We start from the raw sequence: 12,119 nt of genomic DNA on the forward strand, positions 1-12,119 counted from the left end.
TTTTCTGAGCTAGCCTGGGTAGCCACACATCATATGAGCTGCATTCTTTTCGGTTACTAACAAGCCAAAAGTCCAGCTAGATGTAAGGGGAGGGAATCAGATCCTACCTCCTAATGGAAAAGCATAAGGTCACATCGTACAAAAGCATGTGGGACGAGGCATGCTGTGTAGGCCAGTTTTAGAACAGTCAGCCTCAACCTGCATACGAGCGAGTGAGTGAATGTGTGAAGTCCTGGCACGGGAGCCAAGGAACAGGGCCACAGCCTCGTGGGGGAGCCAGCCTTTGTATCCCCAGCGAGGAAAGCCTGTATGCCCAGGCCTCCTGACATCTCTCACTTCTCTCTCTTGTCACCCACAGGAAAAGCGAATTTATGATCTGAAAAAAAAAAATCAAGAACTAGAGAAATTCAAGTTTGTGCTTGACTACAAAATAAAGGAGCTGAAAAAGCAAATAGAACCGCGAGAGAATGAGATCAAGGTGATGAAGGAACAGATCCAGGAGGTGAGAAGCCACCTGCCACACCATGCCCTCTCCAACTGGCCACCTCCTCCCCTGACCGTTCCTGGCTGGCCTCGGCGAGGGCAGGGAATGAAATCTCTCCTCACAGCCCCTCCCTTCTCTCAAGGTGTGTGCAGCCTCCACTAGGCAGAAGATGACACACAGAAGGCCCAACAGGGGGGTTCAGTTGTGCAAAAGCAAAGTGCTTTGGGGTTTGACTTGGGTATGCTTTGGCCCTACCAGCGTCTCAGGGTGCCTGCTCTGAACGCTCAAAAGGGAAACCTTGGCTGTTGGCAAGCCTTCAGCCACCAGGGGGCAATGTGTACTCAGCCTGTGGCGCCAGAAAGTACACCGCCTCCAATTCCACACTTCTCAGACTGGAAGTGTTGTTGGGGCTCTCTCTCTGTATGTAGGCCCTGGTGTTTGACCTCACCTCCTAAGAAACGGGAAGTCATCAAAGGCCCTTCAGCAGGAGAGTGGCATAATTAAGTGTGTGTTCTGGGAAGCAAACAGGGTGAAGGTAAGAGAGGAGAGATTAAAAGCAAGAGCAACTGGACAAGGGCTTCTGAGAGTCCAGTGAGGTACAAGTGTCCTCCTTGGCCCGTCTGCCTCATACACATTGCATTTTCTTATGACACCTGTTTACCTATCAGCCACTCCTCACTGGGCAAAGCATTGGACAGTGGGGGCCATGGTTAATCTAAAATTCCTGACTTCCTTTTCCTCTAGCTTCTCATTTCTCAGTAAATGGTACATTATCCACCCAGGTGCTTAAGGCAGAAGTGTAGAAGTCTTTTTGATTCTTCCCTTCTCTTAATTTCTATATCCAAATCATCAACAATGCCTATCTGATCGATTTTTAAAAAGATACCTGAAATCCAGCTCTCCTTCCCCTCTACCACCATGATCCCAGTTCAAGCTTCCATCATCTCTGGACTTAACTCCAGCCTCCAGTCTGCTCTCCACATAGAGGCCACAGTGAAGACTCTGTGGTGTCTCATTACACCTAGAATAAAATCCAACTCCCTACCAGAGCCAGGAGGTCCTACATAATCCAGCCTCTACCTGCCTCTCCAGCCTTGTGTCCAGGCTCTCTCCCTTGCTCCAGCCCACAGGTATTCTGATAGTTCCAAAGATAAGCTGAGCTGGTCCCATCTCCAGACCTTTGCAGTTCTGCTTTCTGTACCTAGAAGGCTCCAGATCTTCCCATGACTGGCTTCTTTGTGTCTTTGAAGGTCTCAGCACACATGTCACCTTTTCAAGAAGACCTTCCAAGACCACACTATCCAAAATAGCCTTCTGCTCCCCCTCCCTTTTCTCTCATTTTGCTGAGCAAGGATAACAAGTAAAAGGGTGTCAGAGAACGTTGGTGGCCCAACTAGAACTGGATACACAGGAGCTATAGTGGAGAAAAGCAAAGCTTTTTCTCTAGGAGGCCCGGAAAAGAAGCCAGGTGGTGGAATCAGTCCAGGGCTACGGGGGTTCAGAGAGAGCATGTCTTGTGGCAATAACTTTCTCCCTGGCCTTTGAGATAAGGAAGAATGTCCCCAGCTGATCACAGAGCTCCCTCCTCTGTACCTCCTGTCATTCTTGAGTGACTTTGGGGCCCAAAATGGTAGCCCGAACCTATGAGATTTAGGCCAGAGGTCCCACCTACCTGGAAATTAATGTGCCGCAGGCCCCTGGAACTCACCGCCCCATTTCTCTCTCCTCACGTGATGTATTTGTCAACTGGATTTAAGATTGGATCAGTTACTTTCCACCCCAGCATACCTGAGAGCTTATCATTTCTCATTAGTAACTGCGCCAACTATGGCATTGATTCTCCCTGCGGGAGATAATGCCCACAACTTGGGATGATTCAAACTGGGCACCTCCTACTCTCACTCAATGCCAACCGCTGCCAAGGGCTGATGGCTGGGCCTCATCCTTCCCTTTGGGGAGTCAGAGACACATTCGGATTCATTGGTAGAGCTAAGACCTCTATATAGCCAGCTGCAGGCACTCGGACACCCTTGAAGAAGCCCTTTCTCCCTTGCAGCTGCCATTTCCTTGGTCTAAGACACCATCCTCTCACCCGGGCCCCCCATGGCAGCCTCCTGGCTGATCTGCCTGGCTCCAGTTTTGCTCTCTCCGGCAGAACCTCTGCATCAGGCTTCCTAAGGTATAAATCAGATTGTGCCCTTCCTTGGGTAAAGCCCCTCCTCAGTAGTTCCCTGGGCTCTCAGGATAAAGGCCAAACTTCTGGCCACTTCAAATTCTGGCCAGGAAAAAGGCTGAATTTTTCACCATTCAAGCCTCCGTCCTTGCATCCTGCATGACCAAGCTCAGCCGACCTCTCCAGCCCTTCTCTGCCTTCCCCACATTCATCCTTCCTGCAGCCACCCTGGACCACTTGTAACTGCAGAGATGCACCAAGCCACCCACACCTCTGCCTCTCTGTGCATGGGCTGTTCTCTCTGCCTAGAATTCTCCTTCCTCAATTTGTCCTCTAATACTTGTTCCTCCTACAAATCCCAGCTGAGCACTCCTCTGGATACTACCTCCTCACCTCTTCTGTGCACATACAAGTCCCTTTCTACCTCAACCACAGATGACGTTTATCCCGTTCCACTTTAACTTTTGATTTCCTACCCTCCTATCCCTCTAGACCTGAGCCTTCTTGAAGACAGAAACTTCCCCTTAATGAGTTCTGTAGTCCTATGCCCTTTCCAATGGGCACATTCTTTCTTTAGCAGCAGTGCAAATACCCACACTCACTGTATGTCCTCTGGAACAGCAGTCCCCAACCTTGTTGACACCAGGAACCAGTCCCCCTATGAGAATCTAAAGCCTGATGATCTGAGGTGGAGCTGAGGCAGTGATGCTAGTGCTGGGGAGCGGCTGCAAGTACAGATGAAGCTTCACTCACTCAACCACTGCTCACCTGCTGTGTGGCCCAGTTCCTAATAGGCCATGGGCCGATCCCATCCAGCCTGGGGGTTAGGGACCCCTACTCTACAAGGTGGCTGAACGTAGCTCTGCCAACATTGCATGTTTATCTCATCATTCCTCTTCCAGAAGACGGGTTGTTCGAGGCCCTCCTCCCTTTCTTCACTGTTGCTCCCCTTGCCTTCTACACTGGTGCATCCCTTCATTCGTATGAATATTTATTGACAGGCATTGGGTTAGAGGGCTTCTCTGTCTGTCTATACAAAGTGCTTTCAGTAATGAAGACATTCTTCTAAAGGCTGCCGCTTCGCGTCCAGAACATGAACGTGGCTCAGTAGGACCTCCTGATACCCAAGAAGGTAGCCAGGAGGCTTGAAATCAGCAAAGGGCCTAGAATAGACTAGAAGGGCTACTCCATTCAGCCATGAAAAAACCAGTGGACTGTCCCATCCCCCCAAAATAGTGAACCTCTCTATTAACAGGAATGCTAGTGTCTACCAGATTTAGGGTATAAATCAAACATCACTCCTTTCCTTTGGGAGGAATTAGATTAACTGAGAACTCAACTACAACTGACCTCATCCTAATCAGAAGCTCTGGCTGTCCATCTTGTCTTTGGTTAATACAAATGCAACAATGCATAAAAAATCTTTCAGAAGCTACTAGTGGTTTCCTCTTTTTCTTTTGAAGATGGGACACTCTCTTCAATTGTACTTTTTAAGACTATTTCAACAGAACTGATGAGGTTGGGGTTCCTTCTCAGCTTCCTCTTTTCTGTTTTATGCCTTTGACTGGGGATGCCTACATGGCAGTCTCTCAAAACTTTCTACTCTGATGACTTGTGGCCTTAAAGGGTCAAGATTCACACAACTTCACAAAGTAGGCAAGGAAGGTACTTCTCTGCAAGACCTTGCCTCAGGTCAGAGTAGAGATTCCAGAACTTGAGAGTTACCAGTTATAAGGAATTTAAGAAAAGAAGGTAATTAGCATGGTTGAAGGAAAAGAGCAACTAAGAGGGAACAATTTATAGCCCGGCTATAGAAACACATGATCTGGGTTAACATATCAGCCAAGAGGGTAGGGGCTCTGGGGACGGTAAGAAATAAAAAGAAAGGTTTTGTTCCAGAGGACAAGTGAGAACTAGAAAATAAGTACTCTGGTATCAGGGGAGACATTCCCACTGAAAACTTCAGTCCTCAGAGCTAATTTTCATTATTTTACTTTCTTATTCTTGACTCTCTGTCCCTTACTCTCTATAGATGGAAGCAGAACTGGAGCGTTTCCATAAGCAGAACACACAGCTGGAGCTGAACATCACAGAACTGTGGCAGAAATTAAGAGCCACTGATCAGGAGATGCGCAGAGAGAAGCAGAAGGTGTGAGGATTTTCAGCGTCTGACAATTCTCGGATTCAGGATCTGGCATCTGTCTGCAACAGGCAGCTGGCTTCTTAGAGACAGAGCCAGGCCTTTGCTAAGATACATTCCCATTTTAACTCACATCCTTGACTTGCTCATAACCCTGCCAGATTAGAGGCCCATGCAAATTTATAAGACTGAATTCATCCAAGACTATAAAATGACTTTGGGTAAAGTGACCAAAAGGTGGAAAACCAGTTTTGTGGGAGTACAGCATTGGCTTGTTTGTCCTGAGAAGGAGCATGCTCAGAAAGGTCATTTGTAGTTGGTGGTTAAAGGCCTTGACTACCAAATCACTGCCGAGGCTAGGAACACCTCAAGGATCACTTATTCCAGTCTCTGTGTAAGATAAGGAAAGCAGGCAAAAATGATTCGGAGATTAAGAAACTTCACCTGGCACCCATAGGAGTTAGTACATACATAGGGAGCCAGAATTGAGAACCAGGGCTTCTGGTTCTGAGCCAAGACTCGACTGCACCCTCACGCACTGGCTCAGGGTGCCCTGTAATGTTGGTTGGCTCAGATTGAATTTTTCCATCCCCCACATTAAACATTAGCTCTGTACTAGGTAATACTAGAAGCCGTAGAGCTACAAATGTGAACTGACAATGATCCTGCCCTTTACTAACTGAAGAGGTTGATAGGTGATTTATGCCGCGTGCATAACAATTATAATGCACAGTGGAGAATTATGGAATATGAATAAAGGGTTAAAGGAGCCAAGAGAAAGGAGAGACTCGCAAGGTCGGGGTAAGGGAGGATGGGTATCAGAGAAAGCATGATGGAAGAGAGAGACTCTAGCTCAATTTTGCAGATGAATCAATCTGCCCACTTTTGTCATTTTTTCCCTACCCACTCACAGCAGCCCCCAGGAAGGATAACCCCTGGGTGAGCTAATACAGGGACATGAATGCCCTGGCCCAAGGACCTGCAGGAGAGAATCGATACTTTCCATCTTGGCTCAGAAAGTAGTAGGGTGACCACTGCACTTCCTTTCATCTTTTAAGGCCTGTGGTCCTGAAAGGGACCCAGAGCCAGTAAAGTCTGTGTGTCCTCTTAAAGATGATGCTGTTCGGGCCAGGTGCATAAGAGTTTTAGTGCCTTCCTCTGGGCTGTGTGCCCATCTAGGTCTCTGTGTCCTGATGGTCAACTGTAAGTCCTGGATGAGGCATCTCTTGTCTCTTTATGCAGCCATTAACCTGCAGCCCCTGCCCCTGGAGAATCCCTTCAGCGCCAGGAGCAAGCACCTCTCATTGCAGGAGCGGGACTTGGAGGCGCTGGTCAAACGGTTTAAGACGGACCTTCACAACTGCGTGGCATACATCCAGGAACCCCGGCAGCTGAAGGAGAAGGTCCGAGGTCTCTTTGAGAAGTACGTGCAGCGGGCAGACATGGTGAGCTCTGCCTCCCTCTCCTGCTTTCCCCTTCTCTCCAATTCTTCCCTTGCTCACTGTGAACCCCCTCTGGCCCATCAGGTGGAGATCGCAGAGATGAACACGGACCTGCAGCAGGAGTATGCCCGTCAGCGAGAGCACCTGGAGAGGAACCTGGCCACTCTCAAGAAGAAGGTGGTCAAGGACAGCGAGCTGCACCGCACCGATTACGTCCGCATCATGCAGGTACCTGCACGCTCCCCATAAGCTCCCTCGGAGCCTGAGCCATCGCAGATGAGAGCGCCCGTCTAGGGCTCCTCTGAGACCACCCTACTCAGGGCTCCCAAGTGTCTAGGGAACCCACTCCCTTTTCCTAAAGCATTCTCTTGTACTCCTCTGACCTCCCAGAGCTCATCTTGGCTCTGACCAAGGCCCAGAGCCCTGCCACAAAAGTTTTCTAGACATTTCTATGCACAACCCTGCCCCATCTATGCTCATTCATTTCTCCCCCCTTCGCTTCACCAGGAATCCGTTTATTTTTTTCTGACCCATCTTTATCCAAAGGACTCCTGTGTCCTGCCTCGCTTCTCTCATTGACCCCTGTCCCCTCTGAACCTTCATCCACATGATTTGGTTCTCCTGAGTCACTCTCTCCTTCTCTCCTCTGTTTCCATCTCTTTCTTCATCTTACTTTGTTCTACTGTTTTTTATTCTGCTACTGATATCACATGGTCCTCGCTGGCCAAGTCTTCTCCGAATACGCCTGCCTCCACCCACCACGCCTGACTTTTCTGGTGCCTCAGGTCCCTACCCTTATCTCTTGAGTCCAGAGCCAACCACACCCGGCCTAAGAGTTAGCCTCCCTCTGATTTAATGAGTTCTTCACACCCACCTCCATACAGATCCTCTGTGAGGCTGTTCAGAGAGGCTGACCCCATTACTGCCACCTCCACTTAAGCACGTTATCAGTGCTGCCAGTCAGGCTTCTTCTGCCAGATTTCTCCGAGTATCAGTATCGTCTGAGGCAATTAATATGAATTAATATCAAAAGAGGACATCAGAATCCCATTTGTAGGGCACATACCTTTTTATGCTTATATTTCTTTAATGCCATAATTAAAATACTTCATTGAGGATGGCTTGTAGTTAGATTGAAACAAACTAGTTCATAGCTTGGCCAGTCTATACATAGCTGGACTGAACACAGTGCGCCTCAGGCCTGGCCCAAGTAGGGCGAGTTTCGTGCTATCTTACAAGCAGCCCCATACCGTCAAACCACAGCCCTACTTCCGGGCTGTGAAAGCCATCAGAGGCCCCCGAAATAGGAGTGGATCCAATTGGTGGGATCCTTAGGCACCAGCAAGTGATGCACGGAGCCATTGCTAAGGGTCTCAAGTGCCCCCAAGCGTGGAGAGCCCACCAAGCTCCAGAGCGCAATGTGCTGGGCAGTGGGACCCGTGCGTCTGCCAGAGCTGTTGTCACCTGGTGACATTGCCAAGTTCTTATCTGTGCGCCACTATCAGAGCACAGGCCCGAGGAATCCTCCAGGGGCTGGGTGCCTCTTTCCGCACCAAGCAGACACCCAAAGCAAATGTCAGTCCTCGAAGAAGGAAAAGGAAGACAGGGAAGACCACAGGCTAGCCAGAGGGTGCAAACATGAGTGAGTATGAGGCTGTCAGGGCAGGTGTAATGTCCTCTTTTGCTCCTCAGTACCTTCAAAGGCTGCCTGGTCCACTCCTGCTGGACCAGGGTATAAGTTGGGGTAGGGGGAGCAAAGGAGACCCAACAGGGCGCTTACCCAGCCCTATCAGAGGGAAATCCCTGGAAGAACATTTTCTCGAGCAGCATTGTAACCCCACGTGCTGTGGAGCCCTATGCACCCATAGAAGTGCCCCCAGACAATTTTAAGGAGCAAGAGTGGGCTCGGGAGCCAGAGCAATGGGTCTCCACCCCTCAACCAAAAAGACTCCTTGCTTATTACAGTGGGCTCTGTATAATATTTTGTTTGGAAAGTTAAAAAAGAAAAAAAAAATTTCAAAACCACCATTCTGGATCACAAAAATTATTTCTTTCTTTGATCTTAAGTTGAAGGAGAGGGGCCAGGCTGGGGCCAGACCAGGAAGGTGCCCGGGCAGGCGAGAAATGAGCAGGCTCAGCCACTGTGTAGACCCAATTTATCCTGCCTCAGCCATGCTTCTGGGGAGGCCTTGAGTAAATTCCTTCACTTCAGGAACCTCCTACCCTCTCAATAAAATGGGGAGGAAAATACCAACTTCAACTCCACCAAGCTAAAGACCTATTCAAGAACCAAGGTGAAAATCCAGTGGGAGAGCCTTAAAGGCCCCAGAGCACCGACCAGGGATGCCTGTGGGCTAGAGACACAGCTGATCCCAGACCCCCCAAATGGTGGCCCTGGGCAGCTTATACCTAGTATGCAGTGGTAAGGAGCTATATCTGCAGGTTCCAGGGCCCTGACACTTCTGTCCAAAAAGGCCAAGGAAGGCCTGGGCAGACATAGCATCTGAGAGAAGCTCATTAGAAAACAAAGAAAACGAGGTCACTATCTCATTTGTATGTTCAGAGAGGAGCATGGGGCCTTCCCACTCATTCCCCAGCACACTTACAGATACGATAACAAGAATTGCTATGGAATCCAAATATCCAGGACACATACTTTGTTCATTCACTATACATTTTTTGAGAGCTTCTTACATAGGAAGCTCTGGGCCAGCCATGGAAGATTCTAAGATGAGTATGATAGTGCGCCTACCCTCAGGGAGCTCCTTGAAGGGAGCTTGAGCTTGAGCAAGATGCAGATAAGCACTGCTCCACACTGGATCCAGTGCTGTGAGCTCATCATAGAGGCGGGCTTCAATTAGGGGAAGTGGCATTTGAGCCTTGAAGGGTGAGTAGAGTGTGGCCGGGAGCAAATGGGAGAAGAGCCTTCCAGGTAGAGGGCTCGACCTGTGAACAGGCAGTGCAGAGCAAGGCTTTTGGGGTGTTTGGGGACCCAGGAGCCCATGGACCTTACTTTATTGCACAGCATAGAGGCAGGGATAAAGGGCCCACTGGAGCCATAGGTAGCTTAGGGTCACATTGGAAATGCTCTCCATGCCACACCAAGAAGTGTAAAGCTTATAAGCAGGGGCCATTCAAGGTTTCTTAAGTAGGTAGAGGCGTTATCTGATCTGACAAGGTTAATTCAGTTGGCAGGTGGAAAGGCTGGTGGGGAAAGGAAGGTGGCAGAGAAACCTATCAGAAGATGACTGCCATGTGATAGGGAGATGCATAGCACTTGGAACAGGGAACTTGTGACATCAAAGACATTTCCGAGTAGAAGTGATTAATAGAAAAGTTAGGTTAGACACGAGAAGCAGGTTGAAAGAGAAACAGAGAAATGGCTCACTTGTGCAATTAGATGGCAAGCCCACGAGCCATGGATTCCAGAAGGCTGCCACCAATGCAGTGCTTCCAAGTTCACAGAATAAACCAATCAGTAGCCAGCTCTTTCCACACTGCCAGCCAGACATGTCAACTCATGGAAGGCCAGTATGGGGTGCTATAGGCATGCCTTCTCTCCTCTGCCCCACATAGGCATCTGAAAGATCTGCTAAGTTCCCATCTGTGGCGCTCTGCCGTGGCTCTTGACCAAAGGCAATCCTGGACAGTTTGGTATAGCTGCTTTCTGTAGAAGGCTTTCTGTAGAAACAGACTCTAGCATCCCCAGCCAGTCTCTTTTACCTGCCCCACTACTTGGTGCTTGATGGACCCCAGGTCGGATTTTCCCTGCTGCAGGGGAGCCGAGTGTGCTTTTGGAAGGTCTGAGGGGCTTCTTATAGGCCATCCTGACCAAGGAGAGATCAGGAATAGAAGGCTAAGCAAACTTGTTGCATTCACATTTTAAATTCACGAAGCTACCCAGAATATACAAGCATACCTCTTTTTTATTGAGCCTCGCTTTATTGCACTTCACAGATATTGTATTTTTTACAAATTGAAGATTTGTGGCAACCCTGCATCAAGCATTTTTCCAATAGTTCAGATGATGGTTAGCATTTTTTAACAAAGTATTTTCAACTAGGTATGTACATTTGTTTAGACATAATGCTATTGCACAGTTAATAGACTACCGTGTAGTATAAACATAATTTTTATATGTACTGGGAAACCACAAAAATTATGTGACTTGCTTTATTATGGTGGTCTGTAACCAAACTCACAATATCCCCCTGAGGTATGCCTGTATAGTTGATCTCAGTGTGACCTCTGGACTCTTCAGTACAAGGACCACCCTGGAAAGCACTCTTTAGGGAGCCCGGCATATTCTTTCTGGGGGCTACTGTTGCCATCATACTATGAGAGGTGTTGGAATGGAGGTGGGAAAGTTGAGTATGGGAGACCACAGTCACAGAGGAACCAGGCACTTGGATGCAAACAACCAGATTTGAATCCTAGCTCTTCCATTTATGCCCTGCCTGTTTCCTCTTATGAAAATGAGTCTAATAACACCTTCCTCATAAGGGTGTTGTAGGGATTAAATGAGATAATGTATGCAAAATGTTTGATATGTTGCAGGGATCCAATCAACCCTTGAAGTTATTATTACTCTTATCATCATCAAGCATTGAATGCCTCAACTCCTGCTTGCTCCCTCTTGGCTCTAGGCCTCTTGGCTCTGGGCCTGAAACCCTCTTCCCATCCCTGCCTCCCTAAGAGCCTTCCTCACACAGGACGAATGCCCCTTTTCAGACTCTCATGGCATCTCTTGGCATTCGATCCAAGCTAGACCAACTTACTCTGTTTGGCACAATGAACAGTGCATAGCAGGCTTTCAGGAACTGGTTCTTAAGTGATGTTTATGAATGAATGAATGAATGAATGAATGAATGAATGAATGAACGAACGAACAAACAAACAAACAAATGAACAAATGAATGAATGAACGAACAAACAAACAGAACAGGGGAATAGGTTGTATTGAGTCACAGGCCTCAGTCATACTCTGATAAAGCCTGAGCCATGTCCTGGAGGTCCATTCAGGTGGCCAGCATCATGGAGGTGTCCAAGGCTGACAGGGCAGTTGGAAACAGGCATTCACACCAAAAGGCACCAGGAGCCAAAAGTCCTAGTCATGGTGACAGTGTCGTCGAGGGTGGAGGGACGGGGAGAAACCAGGCCAAGGGCTCCATTCAGGCCATTACAGCAGCAGGGGAGAGATGCTGAGAGCAGGTTACAAATCACAGTGGTAAGAGTGGACAAAAATTTCAGCTCAGACACAAAATTGATGGGATTCAGTGACAAAATGGATGGAGATGGCCAAGAAGAAGAAGTAACCGAAGATGTTTATGGAGGTGTCTGGGAAAGCGATACTTTCAGTCTCTAATCTTCATTCTGATTACTGCCGTTATGTTGAATGAGGCAGGGGAGTGAAGCCAAACGACGCCACCTAAGAGGAGGAAGAGTGGAGAGAGCCCCTGAGCTCAAGTTGCCTGTGAATTCCCTGCGACTTTTCCGAGACTCCTTTATGTCTGTTCTCCTCTACCCGACCTTTACTCCCTATTTTGTAATTTCCTCATTAGTAAGAATCTCATCTTAATCAAGTTGGTATCTGCTGCATTAGTTATTTATTTGCTTATCCATTTCACAAATACTTAAGGAGCACCTCTTACAGGCAAGGTAGAGGCCAAAGTCTTAGACCAATAAATTTGTTTTAATCAGTCATGTCATAATATCAAATTTGCATGAAGAAGTTCTAGGGGAAGAACACTTGGCAGAGATTTCACTAGAGAATATCTGGAAAGGAAATGTGGAGGATTGATCACCTAGGCCTGGGTAGGTTAGAAGGGTAAAAGATCAGATAAAGAAAACCTGCTGATTTTATACAAAAACGAGCACAAA

The 12,119-nt window shown here is 48.0% G+C and overlaps 1 protein-coding gene across 6 annotated transcripts in view; it reads left to right on the forward strand.

The window, feature by feature from the left end:
• Nucleotides 1–12,119, forward strand: part of CFAP57 (cilia and flagella associated protein 57) — a 52,328-nt gene that overhangs the window by 32,363 nt on the left and 7,846 nt on the right. For 4 of the 6 annotated variants that reach the window (XM_016123758.2, XM_036232740.1, XM_016123759.2 and 1 more), the window contains exons 18-21: nt 359–502; nt 4,690–4,806; nt 6,108–6,242; nt 6,324–6,467. In XM_016123758.2, coding sequence (XP_015979244.2) covers nt 359–502; nt 4,690–4,806; nt 6,108–6,242; nt 6,324–6,467 — 540 coding nt within the window. Of the gene's footprint in view, nt 1–358; nt 503–4,689; nt 4,807–6,107; nt 6,468–12,119 lie in introns of those variants that run through there. The other 2 variants (XM_016123763.2, XM_016123756.2) reach the window with 2 other exon arrangements.

Source organism: Rousettus aegyptiacus, unplaced genomic scaffold (genome assembly GCF_014176215.1).
Source record: "Rousettus aegyptiacus isolate mRouAeg1 unplaced genomic scaffold, mRouAeg1.p scaffold_m13_p_1, whole genome shotgun sequence".
NCBI classification, from domain to species: domain Eukaryota; kingdom Metazoa; phylum Chordata; class Mammalia; order Chiroptera; family Pteropodidae; genus Rousettus; species Rousettus aegyptiacus.